Below are 20,437 nucleotides of genomic sequence, written 5' to 3' on the forward strand. Positions count from 1 at the left end.
ATCATTGCAACACTTAACAAAGAGCCGTAGTCAGTTTCAGAATGGGTGGCAAGGAATAAGTTAGTCCTAAATATTTCAAAAACTAAAAGCATTGTATTTTGGACAAATCATTCACTAAACCCTAAACCTCAACTCAATCTTTGTTATGTGGGCAGCTTGTCTCTCCCTTTTCTGTTTCCCTTCCTCCTTGTTTTGTCCCCTCTTTGTCTGTTGTATCTGTATGTGTGTTTGTCCCCATTATGTGGGTGTGTCTGGAGTGGATCGGGGGGCGTGCTCAGGATCTGCCTCTCCTGTGCAGCTGCGGGTTGTTTCCAGTGATTCCTGCCTACGCAGCTGCATCCTATTCTCTCATCAACCTGCACTACTAATTCCTGGGCATGGCTCTCCACCGGCGCCAGATTGTTGTTCTTACTAGAGCGGTAACTTGGCTCACCAGTAAAGTTAAATTGCCTTTGTCTTTAGCCTGGCTTTTTACTCTCCTTAACCTGTCGTTTGTTTTGTCTTCAGTTCAGACATACCTCCCAACCTGCCTGCCTGCCTTCCTGCCTGCCTGCCTGCCTGCCTCAGCCTCTCCTTCCTCCGAAGCCGACTAGCCCACTCTGTTCCTTTTCTTCAGTTGTTTTTGGACTAAGACAAATTGAACTTTTATTAAAATAATTTTTGTTTCTTCCACTCCCTTAGTCGTGTTTTGTTTTTCTGAGTGCTGGGTTTAACCATAGCGTAACAATCTTGTAATGAATGATGTGGAAATTGAGCAAGTTGAGGAGAATAAACTGTTTGGGTAACCCTGGATTGTAAACTGCCATGGTCAAAACATATTGATGCAACAGAAGCTAAGATGGGGAGAAGTCTTTTCATAATAAAGCTCTGCTCTGCCTTCTTCATTAACTACGCTATCAACAAGGCAGGTCCTACAGGCCCTAGTTCTGTCGCACCTGGACCACTGTCCAGTCGTGTGGTCAGGTGCCACAAAGAGGGACTTAGGAAAATTACAATTGACCCAGAACAGGGCAGCACAAATGTACACTGAGAGCTAACATTAATAATACGCATTTCAATCTCTCCTGGCTCAAAGTAGAAGATAGATTGTCTTCATCACTACTTGTATTTGTGAGAAGTATTGACATGTTGAATGCACCGAGCTGTCTGTTTAAACTACTAGCATACAGCTCAGACACCCATGCATACACCACAAGACATGCCACCAAAAGTCTCTTCACAGTCCAGAACAGATTATGGGAGGCGCACAGTACTACATAGAGCCATGACTACATGGAACTCTATTCCACATCAAGTAACTCATGCAAGCAGTAAAATCTGATTTAAAAAAACGATAAAAATACACCTTATTGAATTGTAAAGACACACACAGGCACATGCACACACACGATAACATACGCACTATACACATGTACACAGGCATTTTGTGCTGTAAATAATTCTGTGGTAGTAGAGTAGTGGCCTTAGGGCACACACTTAATGTGTTGTGAAATGTATTGTAATCATTAAAAAATTGTATCTAACTGCCTTAATTTTACTGGACCACAGGAAGAAGGCAGCAGCTAATCGGGATCCTTAATAAATACAAATCCCTATCAAAATAGAGCTCCCCGTTTACTTGCCTATGATGATCATTTATATGTATAAAGTAACCTATGACATTACCTTATATCCGTGTATTCGGACAAATCAATGGCAATGGTATAAGCGTTTTACAAAAGCTCACTGTGCTGTTTTATTAGAAAATGCAGGAGATCAGGCAAAACCTAAAGTAGCTAGCAATCCAGCATCGGTGGTTATGCAGAGGCATCATGCCCATAAGGGGCACAGAGGCATCATGCCCATACGGGGCACAGGGGCACATGCCCCCTCAGATTTGTCCTGTATAAATATATATTTTTCTTTGTTAAATGTGTTGTTGTTGTAAACCATCAAGAAAAGCTAAAATCAACCGCACAGCTAATCTCAATTGCAACCATCATTAGCCATGATTTACTGCTCCATAAAGCGGATGTCGAGGTTATCTTTTTTTGTCCTGATTGCTGCACAAAATGTTCAACGCTGTTTTGATTTATCTATTTGACAATCATTCCGTACAACTGAAATAAAGTATTTCCTAATTTACCACGGCAAATGTACTGTGTCAATTTATCCTACCTGTTGTATGAATGGAAAACTCATGTTGGTGCTGCCTCTTCGTTTCCAAATTATGTAAAACATTAATTACAATTTGTCTTTAAAAATTATAGTAATTTCTTATCAAGACTGGGGGGGGGATACAGTGGGGAAAAAAAGTATTTAGTCAGCCACCAATTGTGCATGTTCTCCCACTTAAAAAGGCCTGTAATTTTCATCATAGGTACACGTCAACTATGACAGACAAAATGAGAAAAACAAATCCAGAAAATCACATTGTAGGATTTTTTATGAATTTATTTGCAAATTATGGTGGAAAATAAGTATTTGGTCAATAACAAAAGTTTCTCAATACTTTGTTATATACCCTTTGTTGGCAATGACACAGGTCAAACGTTTTCTGTAAGTCTTCACAAGGTTTTCACACACTGTTGCTGGTATTTTGGCCCATTCCTCCATGCAGATCTCCTCTAGAGCAGTGATGTTTTGGGGCTGTCGCTGGGCAACACGGACTTTCAACTCCCTCCAAAGATTTTCTATGGGGTTGAGATCTGGAGACTGGCTAGGCCACTCCAGGACCTTGAAATGCTTCTTACGAAGCCACTCCTTCGTTGCCCGGGCGGTGTGTTTGGGATCATTGTCATGCTGAAAGACCCAGCCACGTTTCATCTTCAATGCCCTTGCTGATGGAAGGAGGTTTTCACTCAAAATCTCACGATACATGGCCCCATTCATTCTTCCCTTTACACGGATCAGTCGTCCTGGTCCCTTTGCAGAAAAACAGCCCCAAAGCATGATGTTTCCACCCCCATGCTTCACAGCAGGTATGGTGTTCTTTGGATGCAACTCAGCATTCTTTGTCCTCCAATCACGACGAGTTGAGTTTTTACCAAAAAGTTATATTTTGGTTTCATCTGACCATATGACATTCTCCCAATCCTCTTCTGGATCATCCAAATGCACTCTAGCAAACTTCAGACGGGCCTGGACATGTACTGGCTTAAGCAGGGGGACATGTCTGGCACTGCAGGATTTGAGTCCCTGGCGGCGTAGTGTGTTACTGATGGTAGGCTTTGTTACTTTGGTCCCAGCTCTCTGCAGGTCATTCACTAGGTCCCCCCGTGTGGTTCTGGGATTTTTGCTCACCGTTCTTGTGATCATTTTGACCCCACGGTGTGAGATATTGCGTGGAGCCCCATATCGAGGGAGATTATCAGTGGTCTTGTATGTCTTCCATTTCCTAATAATTGCTCCCACAGTTGATTTCTTCAAACCAAGCTGCTTACCTATTGTCTTCCCAGCCTGGTGCAGGTCTACAATTTTGATTCTGGTGTCCTTTGACAGCTCTTTGGTCTTGGCCATAGTGGAGTTTGGAGTGTGACTGTTTGAGGTTGTGGACAGGTGTCTTTTATACTGATAACAAGTTCAAACAGGTGCCATTAATACAGGTAACGAGTGGAGGACAGAGGAGCCTCTTAAAGAAGAAGTTACAGGTCTGTGAGAGCCAGAAATCTTGCTACTTTGAAGGTGACCAAATACTTACTTTCCACCATAATTTGCAAATAAATTCATAAAAAATCCTACAATGTGATTTTCTGGATTTTTTTCTTCTCAATTTGTCTGTCATAGTTGACGTGTACCTATGATGAAAATTACAGGCCTCGCTCATCTTTTTAAGTGGGAGAGCTTGCACAATTGGTGGCTGACTAAATACTTTTTTCCCCCACTGTATATCCCTGCAACATATTTGAAATGTGTAACTAAACCAAGTTAATCGTGATGAGTTATATAAGCTAATCTATAATTGTTATCAAATGAAAATGTAATAAAGTTATTTCAAATGGTACCCATATATTATTTTTCCATTTAAGATAAAACATTTGAATAAAGTATTAGCGTACTACTCCTATATTCTTATGATAAGTATTTTACATTCATCAGCCTTACGGTTTCCGATGCTCCTGATAGGTCATTATTTCATTGGGGACGTGAAAAGTTACAGCTGTCTGGTATCAACGTAAGATCAGCTAAATCACTGGTTTATTATTGTGGTTTTTTTGTTGCAATCAAGCTTATTTTAGCACGTAGGTGCATGAAATCTCCCGTTAGTCTCATTTTAAGAAAACCATTGGTAACACAGTGCTCCGTGTGAAGTTCAGCGTCTTCGTTACAATCCACCCCCAGAGTAAAGAGGCCACTCACCTGACCGACTGGCTACTCCATTGGCCTTCTCGCTGTCCTCTACTTGGCATTTCTTTTTGGCAATCTTGTGAAGGATGGACGCCTTCTCTCTGAATTTTCCTGCAACACAACCATTGGGGAGTTAACTAGGGCACTGTGTTTAAATGAACATGTCACCTTCAAATGTCCATTGCCTGGACTCAGGTCTCCTCTGCTTTTCTCATGGTTCCAGACTTCTCTTAGTTCAATGGAAAAGAACACAAGCAACTTTTCACATCAGTATTCAAATGACAGTTTGAAGTCAATATCATATAATGTACTGATGAGCCAGCAATGTCCAAGATGCAAGCCAGTGGGGGAGAACACTTTATGAAGCATAATCGGTCACACCCAATCTATGGCCAGGTCTACTAAGCCTTTGTAATAGTTGTGGCACAATTTGTACACTTTTATTTTCTGGAGGCATAGCCTGTAGTCTAAAAGACAGAACATGAAAGTAACATAACATTTAAGAGACTGATTAAGATACTTACTCAGTAATGTCCACTTCAGAATATTTATTTTTTACTAATCTCTCGTGGACAGACTACATAACATAAATGGTATCGTACGTCTGTCAGAAGACTGTGGGATGCGATGACTAACGAGCACAGTTGTTGCGGTATACTGGTTTTTCATGATTTAGCAGGTGAGAGCATCTTTCGAGACGGGAGGGGACATTTGGCCCATAGACTTGACTGAAACATGAAGAGTACTCTAGCTAGCGCAAGATTTTCCTTCTGGGTTGCAGAGATAATTAAAAAAAACTAAAAACTAAATAACTAGTGCCAACTTTGCACCAGGCAAATGTTTAGTAAATTTGTCTTGAGGTCCACATATGATCATTATGAACCTCATAGGATGTACCAAAATATATTTATAAAAAAGACCACAATGGCAACAATGGCAATAACAAGAGATTAAACATTTAACATAGAGGTCAAAATAAGAAGAAAGTACAGTGGCTTGCGAAAGTATTCACCCCCCTTGGCATTTTTCCTATTTTGTTGCTTTACAACCTGGAATTAAAATTGATGTTTGGGGGGTTTGTATCATTTGATTTACACAACATGCCTACCACTTTGAAGATGCAAAATATGTTTTATTGTGAAACAAAGAAGAAATAAGACAAAAAAACAGAAAACTTGAGCGTGCATAACTATTCACCCTATTCAAATTGCAAACAATTTCTGTAGCCATAGTTAGCCTTATTCAGCTGGAGACTGCCTTGTCATAACATCAATTAAGTTTGTGTGGAGTTTAAAGAATTATGCCACTAACTGTCACTTCATAGGCTAACATACTGTATGTGTCTGGATCTTTATGTTACAGCTTGTTCAAAGGTCTTTGGAATCAACATGCAGACCACTCAAAGCCCTATTTTCCCTTGACACCAATTTAATGGAAAAGTATGCAAAGGGCAAAATTGCTTGGCGGCAGATATGTAGGTGAGTGATTGGCTGGGGGTTCATGGTCGAGCGGAAATTCTCCAGACTCCAGACCACACATGCCTCCCTGGCGACAGGGATTTGAGCTTGTACCTTATTACATTTATCAGAACTGTATTTCTGACCTTTCATCAATTTTGACGACCGTTGCTACTTACATAAGCTAGCCAACAATTTAAAACAGATGATGTTGGCTACCTTCTTTATTTCGATTCTCCAAAATGATCTGATCTACTTCCTTCTTATCGGAAGTAGTCAAATAAGGTGATTTTGACCTCTATGTTAAATGTTGAATCTCTTGTTATTTTTGCATTCTGATTACGACATTGTCTTTTTTATAAATATATGTTGGTACATCCTATGTGAATATGGTGACAAGAGGTTCATAATGATCATATATGGACCTCATCAAGCCAAATTTACTAAACATTTGCCTGGTGCAAAGTTGGCAGTAGTTATTTTGTTTTTAGTTTAACAAATATATATATAATTCTATATAATTATTAAAACATTAGGGACACCTTTCCATGACATAGACTGACCACGTGAATCCAAGTGAAAGCTATGATCCCTTATTGATGTCACCTGTTAAATCCACTTCTATCAGTGTAGATGAAGGGGAGGAGACATGTTAAAGAAGGATTTTTAAGCCTTGAGACAATTGAGACATGGATTGTGTATGTGTGCCATTCAGAGGGTGAATGGTCAAGACAACATATTTAAGTGCCTTTGAACAGGGTATGGTAGTAGGTGCCAGGCGCATCGGTTTGACTGTGTCAAGAATTGCAACGCTGCTGGGTTTTTCACGCTCAACAGTTTCCTGTGTGTATCAAGAATGGTCCACCACCCAAAGGACATCCAACTTGACACAACTGTGGGAAGCATTGGAATCAACGTGGGCCAGCATCCCTGTGGAATGCTTGACACTTTGTAGTCCATGCCCTGACGAATTGAGGCTGTTCTGCGGGCAAAATTAGGAAGGTGTTGCTAATGTTTTGTACACTCAGTGTAAAGGCTTACAAGTCAAGGGTCTGAAATACATCATGTCTTACTGAAGTTGTTGTGTATGCATATATGGGCATGCTGCATACATGTGCGCTTGTTAATGGCATGCTGCATCCATGTGCGTGCATGTCTGTGCACATATGTTGTGCATAATTTAAATCAGGCGAGTGCACTTTCAATCAATATGAAAGCTTAATGAGCTTTTTGGCTGAATAAAGTAAGGTCGGCTAATTCGTCAGGGCTGCTGTGGTGAGTCATCGACATGTAGTCCACCCAACGTCACCATCTGTGACCTTCCAGCAAAATCATTAACTGCCCAACACCAACCCAGCGCAACAGAACCCCCCCCCTCGCTTTCTCTATCCGCTGTCTGTAGCAATCAACACCCTTGCTCAGTACACACACTTGTTAATAAATTCTGACACACTGATATGGATCACTGACTCTCCGCGTCTACCGCCTCTAGCCCGACTCACCTTGGGAGATCGGCACTGAGGTCAAATGCATGCTGTGTGTGATCAGTGCTTCCAGCAAGTTCTTCAGACATGAATGGAGGGGCATAATGTTATATCTGAAACAGGAGTATCTGTCCTTAATGTGGACAGTCCCCTTCATCTTCTGGGTAAAGGTATAAAGGTACAGTTCAACCCGCAAGGTCTCGGTCAATCTATTGTTAAGCTGGTCTAGCACTGACACATTTTTTAAATATGTGATATATTCACAGTGATTTCTCTGTGCCATACATTGTTTACTAAATCACTGTCTCTTCAAAAGTATGTATTTGTATTTCCAAGCCTTTACACAGCATGAGCCTTTTTTTCTCCTTGGGACTGGTGTAAGACACACAATACAATATATCCATCCTCAAAGTTAACTACCAAATGTAATCAAAGACAGCCCTTTCCCAGTTATCATTATTATATTATCTCTCTTTTGCTACTCTGTTTTCTGACACTGTTATGCAATTCCTGAGTGGATGAGTCACTCCACTTTACCAAAATCGGTGACGTAAATCTTACATGCATACGCAGTTCTGCTCTCACTGTCGATTGTGGGGCTTCCGAGAGTGTGCTGACGCATGGCCGATCTGTTTCTCCAAGATGAGAGGGAAAGGACTGATGCGATGCTCAATGTTTTTTGGGGGGAGTCTGTGTGTATGTGTGTATGTTTGTGCATGCGTGTCTGTCTGTGTGTGTCTGTTAGCATGGAAAAGAGTCCGATACCAATACAAATCTTGCATTTCTATTGTCGATGACCTGGGTCTGAGAGTAATCCCAAACCAGGACAGTGCATATCCACTCACTAGCAGATCAGTGGTGGGAAAATAACTTAGCATGGTCCCTCTGCTTGCTAAATTATAGTCAAATTTAGATCCATCAGGCAAAACCCTGAGAAGATCTAAAAAGAGTAGGTGAAAAATCTCTCACAAACATTTTGAGAACTGTATGGTCGACACTGCACATATTAACTTCAGCTTGACAAATTAAAAATATAATTCCCAGAGTAAGATAAAAGCGAAAGATGTCTGAGAATCCCAAGTATAGTTCCTTCATTCCTGTTTGATGTGTTCCAAGGTGACATTTAGCATAAATCAACATTAATAATAGGTCAATTATTAGAAAACGAAACAAAATCATACACGTTAACAAATACGACCAATCAAGAAACACTAAAACATACAACAAATGTAAAAAAAACTCTGAGAACGAATAACAAAAGTGTAAATGGCAAAAATAGAAAGTTACAAAGGGCATGGCACCAAGATTTGCACGTATGGCAGTGAAATCTCGTAGAGAGGTGATCAAACCAACAAAAGCATACATTCCAAACACAAAATAATGAAGCATGAGGCAAAGTGACCAAAATGGAGAGAAAAATAAAACAAATGAGAAAAGTGACTCAAAGAATCTATTGAAAAGGCTTACCTTCCTCGGTCATTGTGTGATAATATTTTAGTTTTCCATAAGTCCCAAGTTCTACAACGTTACAGCAAAAGACAAGGGTAAGGCAACAAAGACATAGAAAAGCAAATGAGCATGAAATAACAATATATTTTGAAGGTTTAGCATCACACACACAGCATACACAAGGATAGCAAACTCTCTCTCACACCACTGCATAAATGCAAAACAAAGCAGCAAGGACTTCATGACTAAAAAAAAACAATTGAATCCTTACACCTACTTAAATGAATAACATTTTCCTATCCGAGATACATATGCAGTAGCTACATGTTCAATCTAACAGAATTGAGGGGATATCCATTTTTCATTTGATGGTTATTCGGTGGTTCAAGGATCTCAATATACACTGAGTGTACAAAACATTAAGGAAACCTTCCTAATATTGAGTTACACACAGCAAAGACCTTAAAATCTTCAGCCACTTAGCCTTGTTTAAATACTCCAAACCAGAAGGTGACAGTAGCGTTGTTTCGCAATGCATGTCCGTGTGTGTTGCTTTATGGTCTGGTCAATGTTAGCTAGCTAGGTGCACTAATGTTGCTATTGTTGTAGAAAATAATGTATGCTCTCACTAACTGTACGTCGCTCTGGATAAGAGCATCTGCTAAATGACTAAAATGTAAAATGTAAAATGTTGATACTAGTCAGATGACCACAGCTACACTGAACAAAAATAAAAATGCAACATGGAACAATTTCAAAGAGTTACAGTTCATATAAGAAAATCAGTCAATTGAAATAAATAAAGTAGGGCCTAATCTATGGATTTCACATGACTGGGAATACAGATTTGCATCTGATGGTCACAGATACCTTAAAAAAAGGTAGGCATGGATCAGAAAACTAGTCAATATCTGGTGTGATCACCATTTGCCTCATGCAGCGAGACACATCTCCTTCGCATAGAGTTGATCAGGCTGTTGATTGTGGCCTGTGGAATGTTGTCCCACTCCTCTTCAATGGCTGTGCGAAGTTGCTGTATTTTTCGCGGAAACAGGAACACGCTGTCGTACACGTCGATCCAGAGCATTCCAAACATGCTCAATGGGTGACATGTCTGGTGAGTATGCAGGCCATGGAAGAACTGGAACATTTACAGTTTCCAGGAATTGTGTACAGATCCTTGCGACATGGGGCTGTGGTTTATCATGCTGATTGAAACATGATCTGATGGCGGCGGATGAATGGCACGACAATGGGCCTCAGGATCTCGTCACGGTATCTCTGTGCATTCAAATTGCAGTTGAAACTGGGATTCATCCGTGGAGAGCACACTTTTCCAGTGGGCATCGAAGGTCCGCATTTGCCCACTGAAGTTGGTTACGACGCCGAACTGCAGTCAGGTCAAGACCCTGGTGAGGACGACAAGCACACAGATGAGACGGTTTCTGACAGTTTGTGCTGAAATTGTTCAATTGTGCAATCCCACAGTTTCATCAGCTGTCTGGGCTGCTGGTCTCAGATGATCCCGCAGGTGAAGAAGCTGGATGTGGAGGTCCTGGGCTGGCGTGGTTACACGTGGTCTGCGGTTTTGAGGCCAGTTAGACGTACTGCCAAATTCTCTAAAACAACGTTGGAGGAGGCTTATGGTAGAGAAATTAACAGTAAATTATCTGGCAACAGCTCTGGTGGACATTTCTTCAGTTAGCATGCCAATTGCACGCTCCCTCAAAACTTGAAACATCTGTGGCATTGTGTTGTGTGACAAAACAACACATTTTAGCGTGGCCTTTTATTGTCCCAAGCACAAGGTCCACCTGTTTAATGATCATACTGTTTAATCAGCTTCTTGATTAAACAGTATGATATTTGCCTTGATATGCCACATCTATCAGGTGGATGGATTATCTTGGCAAATGAGAAATGCTCACCAGCAGGGATGTAAACACATTTGTGCACAACATTTAAGAGAAATAAGCTTTTTGTGCATATGGAATTTTATGGGATATTTTTTTCAGCTCATGAAACATTTTGTGTTTATATTTTTGTTCAGTATAGATAACTAGCAAGCAAGATGACAAATAAACAATTGAATTCACTCTCCATAATCGCATTGATAAATGTTTAACTAGCTGGCTAACGTTAGCTAAATGGTTAGCATGATTCGCTAGCTAGCTAACTGTTGTGCTAGCTAGGTAATGTAAAGACACTGTGTTGACACTCGGCAGCCAGCTACAGGCAGCTGCTTCATGGAAACTAATCCATTGTGATTTAATTATAATGTTAATAGCTACATTGGCCAGATAGCTAGCTTGGTAAAGTATTTAGTGTTGTGTGCATTGTGCTGCACTTACCACCCCATTTGTTTAATATGAAGTGTGTGTGACTGCCTTGCTCAGTTAGCTAGCTACTGCACATTATCAAACCTAACAAAAACCTAAAAGTAAAATATGTAAAGACTTGTTCTAGCAAAAAAGTTGTATTATACAGCTTTATTGTTTTAGTTAGAACAATTCTGATGAAACCCACGTTGAGGTTCGTGCTCTCTGAATGGCTCAAAGTCAAGTTGTCGGCCACTGTCTAGCATTGCGATTTTACAAGTAGAAATGGCAGGTTCGTTGGGACCAGATCGGTACACAGTAGGTACGTCTTTGTTCTAGCAAGAGAAGGAAAAGCCTCCTACTGTAATAAGTACAGTGAGGGAAAAAAGTATTTGATCCCCTGCTGATTTTGTACATTGCCCACTCACAAAGATATGATCAGTCTATAATTTTAATGGTAGGTTTATTTGAACAGTGAGAAAAAGAATAACAACAACAAAATCCAGAAAAATGCATGTCAAAAATGTTATAAATTGATTTGCATTTTAACGAGGGAAATAAGTACTTGACCCCTCTGCAAAACATGACTTAGTACTTGGTGGCAAAACCCTTGTTGGCAATCACAGAGGTCAGACGTTTCTTGTAGTTGGCCACCAGGTTTGCACACATCTCAGGAGGGATTTTGTCCCACTCCTCTTTGCAGATCTTCTCCAAGTCATTAAGGTTTCGAGGCTGACGTTTGGCAACTCGAACCTTCAGCTCCCTCCACAGATTTTCTATGGGATTAAGGTCTGGAGACTGGCTAGGCCACTCCAGGACCTTAATGTGCTTCTTCTTGAGCCACTCCTTTGTTGCCTTGGCCGTGTGTTTTGGGTTATTGTCATGCTGGAATACCCATCCACGACCCATTTTCAATGCCCTGGCTGAGGGAAGGAGGTTCTCACCCAAGATTTGACGGTACATGGCCCCGTCCATCGTCCCTTTAATGCGGTGAAGTTGTCCTGTCCCCTTAGCAGAAAAACACCCCCAAAGCATAATGTTTCCACCTCCATGTTTGACACTGGGGATGGTGTTCTTGGGGTCATAGGCAGCATTCCTCCTCTTCCAAACACGGCGAGTTGAGTTGATGCCAAAGAGCTCGATTTTGGTCTCATCTGACCACAACACTTTCACCTAGTTCTCCTCTGAATCATTCAGATGTTCATTGGCAAACTTCAGACGGCCCTGTATATGTGCTTTCTTGAGCAGGGGGACCTTGCGGGCGCTGCAGGATTTCAGTCCTTCACGACGTAGTGTGTTGCCAATTGTTTTCTTGGTGACTATGGTCCCAGCTGCCTTGAGATCATTGACAAGATCCTCCGTGTAGTTCTGGGCTGATTCCTCACTGTTCTCATGATCATTGCAACTCCACGAGGTGAGATCTTGCATGGAGCCGCAGGCCGAGGGAGATTCACAGTTATTTTGTGTTTCTTCCATTTGCGAATAATCACACCAACTGTTGTCACCTTCTCACCAAGCTGCTTGGCGATGGTATTGTAGCCCATTCCAGCCTTGTGTAGGTCTACAATCTTGTCCCTGACATCCTTGGAGAGCTCTTTGGTCTTGGCCATGGTGGAGAGTTTGGAATCTGATTGATTGATTGCTTCTGTGGACAGGTGTATTTTATACAGGTAACAAGCTGAGATTAGGAGCACTCCCTTTAAGAGTGTGCTCCTAATCTCAGCTCATTACCTGTATAAAAGACACCTGGGAGCCAGAAATCTTTCTGATTGAGAGGGGGTCAAATACTTATTTCCCTCATTAAAATTCAAATCAATTTATAACATTTTTGACATGCGCTTTTCTGGATTTTTTTGTTATTATTCTTTCTCTCACTGTTCAAATAAACCTACCATTAAAATTATAGACTGATCATTTCTTTGTCAGTGGGCAAACCTACAAAATCAGCAGGGGATCAAATATTGTTTTCCCTCACTGTACCTATCGGCAGTCAGATTCTCAGTGTGATTCATGCTTAAGGGACAATGAGGATCATGACAGCATCTCAAGAAATGATAGATGTATTCATCTGGAAAACCACAAAGAATGTTCTCAAATGGAAAAAATAAAACCATTTTACTTTTATCAATAGTAAAAAATTAAGACAAATGTGTGTGTGTATATATATATATATATATATATACAGTACCAGTCAAAAGTTTGGACACACCTACTCATTCAAGGGTTTTTCTTCATTTTTACTATTTTCTATATTGTAGAATAATAGTGAAGACATCAAAACTATGAAATAACACATATGGAATCATGTAGTAACCAAAAAAGTGTTAAACAAATCAAAAAATATTGTTTATATTTGTGATTCTTCAAAGTAGCCACCCTTTGCCTTGATGACAGATTTGCACACTCTTGGCATTCTCTCTCAACCAGCTTCAGCTGGAACATTTTTTCAACAGTTTTGAAGGAGTTCTCACATATGCCGAGCACTTGTTGGCTGCTTTTCCTTCACTTTGCGGTCCAACTCATCCCAAACCATCACAATTAGGTTGGTTGTGGAGGCCAGGTCATCTGATGTAGCACTCCATCACGCTCCTTCTTGGTCAAATAGCCCTTACACAACCTGGAGGTGTGTTTTGGGACATTGTCCTGTTGAAAACAAATGATAGTCCCACTAAGTGCAAACCAGATGGGATGGCGAATCGCTGCAGAATGCTGTGGTAGCCATGCTGGTTAAGTGTGCCTTGAATTCTAAATAAATCACAGACAGTGTCATGAGCAAAGCACCCCCACACAATCACACCTCCTCCTCCATGCTTCATGGTGGGAACCACACATGCGGAGATCATCCGTTCATCTACTCTGCGTCTCACAAAGACATGGCGGTTGGAACCAAAAATCTCACATTTCGACTCATTTGACCAAAGGACAGATTTCCACCGGTCTAATGTCCATTGCTCGTGTTCCTTGGCCCAAGCAAGTCTCTTCTTATTATTGGTGTCCTTTAGTAGTAGTTTCTTTGCAGCAATTCGACCATGAAGGCCTGATTCACGCAGTCTCCTCTGAACAGTTGATGTTGAGATGTGTCTGTTAATTGAATTCTGTGAAGCATTTATTTGGGCTGCAATCTGAGGTGCAGCAGAGGTAACTCTGGGTCTTCCTTTCCTGTGGCGGTCCTCATGAGAGCCCGTTTCATCATAGCGCTTGATAGTTTTTGCGACTGCACTTGAAGAAACTTTCAAAGTTCTTGAAATGTTCCGGATTGACTGACCTTCATGTCTTAAATAATTGATGGACTGTTGTTTCTCTTTGCTTATTTGAGCTGTTCTTGCTATAATATGGACTTGGCCTTTTACCAAATAGGATTATCTTCTGTATACCACCCCTACCTTGTCACAACACAACTGATTGGCTCAAATGCATTAAGAAGGAAAGAAATTCCACAAATTAACTTTTAACAAGGCACACCTATTAATTGAAATGCATTCCAGGTGACTACCTCATGAAGCTGGTTGAGAGAATGCCAAGAGTGTGCAAAGCTGTCATCAAGGCAAAGGATGGTTACTTTGAAGAATCTCAAATATAAAATATATTTTTGATATGTTTAACACTTTTTTGGTTACTACATGATTCTATATGTGTTATTTAATAGTTTTGATGTATTCACTATTATTCTACAATGTAGAAAATAGTTTAAAAAAAGAAAAACCCTGGAATGAGTAGGTGTGTCCAAACTTTTGACTGGTACTGTATACAGTTGAAGTCGGAAGTTTACATACACTTAGGTTGGAGTCATTAAAACTCGTTTTTCAACCACTCCATAAATTTCTTGTTAACAAACTATAGTTTTGGCAAGTTGGTTAGGACATCTACTTTGTGCATGGCACAAGTAATTTTTCCAACAAATGTTTACAGACAGATTATTTCACTTATAATTTACTGTATCACAATTCCAGTGGGTCAGAAGTTTACACACACTAAGTTGACTGTGCCTTTAAACAGCTTGGAAAATTCCAGAAAATGATGTAATGGCTTTAGAAGCTTCTGATAGGCTAATTGACATCATTTGAGTCAATTGGAGGTGTACCTACCTTCAAACCAAGTGCCTCTTTGCCTGACATCATGGGAAAATCAAAAGAAATCAGCCAAGAATTGTAGACCTCCACAAGTCTGGTTCATCATTTGTAGCAATTTCCAAACGCCTGAAGGTACCACGTTCATCTGTACAAACAATAGTATGCAAGTATAAATGCCATGGGACCACGCAGCCGGCATACCGCTCAGGAAGGAGACGTGGTCTGTCTCCTAGAGATGAACGTACTTTGGTGCAAAAAGTGCAAATCAATCCCAGAACAACAGCAAAGGACCTTGTGAAGATGCTGGAGGAAACACGTACAAAAGTATCTATATCTACAGTAAAACGAAAAGGCCGCTCAGCAAGGAAGAAGCCACTGCTCCAAAACCGCCATAAAAAAGCCAGACTACGGTTTGCAACTGCACATGGGGACAAATATCTTACTTTTTGGAGAAATGTCCTCTGGTCTGATGAAACAAAAATAAAACTGTTTGGCCATAATGCCATCGTTATGTTTGGAGGAAAAAGGGGGTCGCTTGCTAGCCGAAGAACACCATCCCAACCGTGAAGCACAGGGGTGGCAGCATCATGCTGTGGGGGTGCTTTGCTGCAGGAGGGACTGGTGCACTTCACAAAATAGATGGCATCATGAGGAAGGAAAATTATGTGGATATATTGAAGCAACATCTCAAGACATCAGTCAGGAAGTTAAAGCTTGGTCGAAAATGGGTCTTCCAAATGGACAATGACCCCAAGCATACTTCCAAAGTTGTGGCAAAATGGCTTAAGGACAACAAAGTCAAGGTATTGGAGTGGCCATCACAAAGCCCTGACCTCAATCCTATTGAAAATGTGTGGGCAGAACTGAAAAAGCGTGTGCGAGCAAGGAGGCCTACAAACCTGACTCAGTTACAACAGCTCTGTCATGAGGAATGGGCCAAAATTCACCCGACTTATTGTGGGAAGCTTGTGGAAGGCTACCCGAAACGTTTGACCCAAGTTGAACAATTTAAAGGCAATGCTACCAAATACTAATTGAGTGTATGTAAACTTCTGACCCACTGGGAATGTGATGAAAGAAATAAAAGCTGAAATAAATAATTATCTCTACTATTATTCTGACATTTCACATTCTTAAAATAAAGTGGTGATCCTAATTGACCTAAGACAGGGAATTTTTACTAGGATTAAATGTCAGGAATTGTGAGAAACTGAGTTTAAATGTATTTGGCTAAGGTGTATTTAAACTTCTGTCTTCAACTGTATATATATAAAAACATTCCTGTCTTAGCAAACACGTGCAGCAAAGATTAGTTACAGTATCTTCTCATCTGTAGTGATGCGTACTGAAAAGGGCATTTCATTTTATAGAGCTGAATCCAGCACGTGTTTTGATTCACCTAGCCACATCTTATACTCAGACACTCAGCACATATTTTTCATGCATTAGCCAGGAATTAAAAACTGCAGACACTGCTCAACTGAGAAAGCCAGTTTTGAGTACACTGCAGTAAATATAATCGTACACATCAGGATGCTTTGTCTGGAAAACCGTGCTTCTTTCCCTTACAAATTATTGTATCTCGCCTAGTCATCAGAAAGAATGAGTCAGCTGTCTAAACGTTTCTGTAACACGTGTAACTATGAGCAGCCAAAAATATGTATATTCAAATGTGCAGGAGGAATCTAGACTAGAAAGGCTCCTATCCAACTGATGCTGAGTGAATGAGAAAGACACTCATCCAGGTCAGGAGATGTATCTGTTTATCTGTGTTTAGCGATGTAGTGTTTTGAGAGGCTTCTATCATTTGAAAGGGTTTTGTGGAAATGAGACCTTATGAGTCCATATTATGATTCCTACTTCCAGGAAGTGGAGAGGTACTGGTGATGGAAAACAAAGAAGCAGCAAAATTATATATGGGTCTCTCAAGACCAGGAAAAGGGAGCTCAGTGTTAAGTTCAAGTTGACAACCTCCCTAGTGATGTCGACTCTTACTGCTTATGGAGAAATTGACCTTAAAGATCGAATGCAGTCAATTTTATCTCAATATCAAATAATTTCTGGGTACAAATTAAGTACCTTACTGTTATTGTTTTCAATTGAAATGGTCAAAAAGAAACAAAAATGGCTTTTTAGCAAAGAGCAATTTCTCAAGCAAGAATGTTGCTACAATTTAGAAAACGTGCTGTTATTGGCAGAGAAGTTTGGAACTCTCTTTCCTATTGGTATATTAATACATTTACCACCTGGTGATGTCACCAGGCAGGCCAAAACTCCATCCCACCAAAACAGGCTGACATTTTTGGCGGTCTTTTCAAACAGCTCTTACACTAAAAGGGCATTATCATAACTTTCTAAATTTCACAGTATTCTACAACCTCAGTGTGGAAATATACACTCAGCGGCCAGTTAATTAGATACACCACCCCGTTCACGAAAATTGTTCGCTCCTACAGACAAAGTCACGTGGCCATGGCTTGCTATATAAAGCAGGCAGACGGGCATCGAGGCATTTAGTTACTGTTCGATTGAATGTTAGAATGGGCAAAATGAATGACCTAAGTGACTTTGAGCGTGGTATGATCATCAGTGACAGGGACGCCGGTTACAATATCTCAGAAACGGCCCGCCTCCTGTGCATCCAGTTAGCGGCAGTCCTGTGGGACAGCTCATTGATGAGAGAGGTCGAAGGAGTATGGCAAGAATCATGCAAGCTAACAGCCACAAACATGCAAATAACGGCGCAGTACAACAGTGGTGTGCAGAACGGCATCTCGGAACGCACAACTCGAGGCTGTGCGTCAGTCACTGGGGGTTGATACTGTCATGGTTCATGTGGGATCGAATCACATTATGAAGGGCAGCTCAGAACAGCTGAAGATGGATTTTAAAGAAATGATTGGGTCAATACTTGACACCAACAAACGCCCCATAATATCTGGCCCTCTGGCCTCCCTAAATCGTGGCATTGAATTGTTCAGCAGACTTTTAGCCATCCATAACTGGCTACGAGACTATTGCAGCTCTGTGGGTGTAACATTTATTGACAAATTTGATACCTTCTGGAAACAATGCTTGTATTATAAGGAGGATGGGATCCACCCAAGTCATTTGGGTTCCTGGATCCTTTCACAGCATTATAAGGCTGCCTTGAGACAATTACTTATCAATGACCCAAGCCCACCTCATTTAATCCCTATCATTGTGTCGCTGAGTTGTCATAATGCTTCAGCAAATGTACATTATCCCAGGGGCGTTGAAAGACACAATGTAAGTAACCTAATTTTGTCCCTCTTACTGCCCTGAATGCCTCTGCTGATCCTACATCTATTGTATGCAGTAATCATATGCCTATGAACCAGAGTTAAACTGTTAACACTGAGGTGGTGGGCCCGAGCAGGAAGTCCACTGTGTACAGCTCACCCTACACTAACATAAATAACCCGAGCATGTCTATCTCTGGTAAGCTTCGCAGTAAAGCAAGAAAAACAATCAAGAATTCTAGAAAAGTGTTAAAAATAGCCCACGTTAACATAATTTATGTAGCTTAAGAAACAAGGTTCATGAAATCAATAATTTGCTAGTAACAGATGACATTCATATTCTGACAATCTCTGAAACTCACTTTGATAATACCTTTGATGATACAGTGGTAGCAATACATGGTTATAAGATCTAGAGTAAATACAGACATGCCAAAGGTGGAGGTGTGGCTGTTTATATTCAGAACCACATTCCTGTAAAGCTTAGAGAGGATCTCATGTTAAATGCTGTTGAAGTAATATGGCTAAAGGTTCATCTGCCTCACCAAAAGCCCATTATGGTGGGAAGCTGCTATAGACCACCAAGTGCTAACAGTCAGTATCTGGATAGCGTGTGAAATGCTTGATAATGTATGTAATATCAATAGAGAGGTATATTTTCTGGGTGATTTAAATATTGACTGGCTTTCATCAGGCTTCCCACTCAAGACAAAGCTTTCTCTACAGTAACTAGTGACTGCAACCTGGTTCAGGTTATCAATCAACCTACCAGTGTAGCTACAAACAGCACAGGAATGAAATCATCAACATGTATTGATCACATCTTTACTAATGCTGCAGAAATTCGTTTGAAAGCAGTATCTAAATCCATCAGATGTAGTGATCACAATATAGTAGCCATATCTAGGAAAACAAAGTTCCAAAGGCTGGGCCTAATATGGTGTATAAGAGGTCATACAATAAGTTTTGTAGTGATTCCTATGTTGTTGATGTAAATGCACCCATTAAGTAAATGACTGTAAAAACTGTTAAATCCCTGTGGATTGATGAGGAATTGAAAAACTGTATGGTTGAGAGGGATGAGGCAAAATAAATTGCAAATAGGTTGGCTGTACAACCGATTGGCAAACCTACTGCAAATTGAGAAATCATGTGACTAAACTGAATAAAAAGAAGAAGAAACTATACTATGAAACAAAGATAAATTACATAAAGAAACAGTAAAAAGCTTTGGAGCACCTTAAATGAAATTTGGGGAAAAAGGCAAACTCATTCATCACAAAACCCACTGATATTGCCAACTACTGTAATTATTTTTTCATTGGCAAGATTAGCAAACTTAGGCATGACATGCTAGCAACAAACGCTGACACTGCACATCCAAGTATATCTGACCAAATTATGAAAGACAAGCATTGTAATTTAGAATTCTGTAAAGTAAGTGTGGAAGAGGTGAAACAATTGTTGTTGTTTATCAACAATGACAACCCATCAGGGTCTGACAACGTGGATGGAAAATTACTGAGGATAACAGCGGACGATATTGCCACTCTTATTTGCCATATCTTCAATTTAAGCCTACTAGAAAGTGTGTGCCCTCAGACCTAAATGGAAGCAAAAGTTATTCCCCTACCTAAGGATAGTAAAGCCCCCTTTACTGGCTCAAATAGCCAACCAATCAGCCTGTTACCAACCGTTTGTAAACTTCTGGAAAAAATGGTGTTTGACCAGATGCAATGCTATTTTACAGTAAACAAATTGACAAGAGACTTTCAGCACACTTATAGGGAAGGACATTCAACAAGCACAGCACTTACACAAATAACTTATGATTGGCTGAGAGAAATTGTTGATAAAAAGGTTGTGGGGGCTGTTTTGTTAGACTTCAGTGCGGCTTTGACATTATCGATCATGGTCTGTTGCTGGAAAAACGTATGTGTTATGGCTTTACACCCCCTGCTATATTGTGGATAAAGAGTTACCTGTCAAACAGAACACAGAGGGTGTTCTTTAATGGAAGCCTCTCCAACAAAGTCCAGGTAAAGTCAGGAATTCCCCAGGGCAGCTGTC

General features: G+C 40.5%; 1 protein-coding gene across 1 annotated transcript in view; it reads right to left on the reverse strand.

Moving 5' to 3' along the window:
• LOC311113064 (sodium/potassium/calcium exchanger 2-like) overlaps positions 1-20,437 on the reverse strand; it is a gene marked incomplete at both ends in the record, with an annotated part of 168,717 nt that overhangs the window by 62,875 nt on the left and 85,405 nt on the right. Inside the window, 2 exons of the mRNA XM_084156202.1 lie at positions 4,339-4,437; positions 8,735-8,785. Of these exons, the coding sequence (XP_084012328.1) occupies positions 4,339-4,437; positions 8,735-8,785 (150 nt within the window). The remainder of the gene's footprint in view (positions 1-4,338; positions 4,438-8,734; positions 8,786-20,437) is intronic.

This window comes from Coregonus lavaretus, assembly GCF_964263955.1.
Source record: "Coregonus lavaretus genome assembly, chromosome: 39".
NCBI lineage: Eukaryota > Metazoa > Chordata > Actinopteri > Salmoniformes > Salmonidae > Coregonus > Coregonus lavaretus.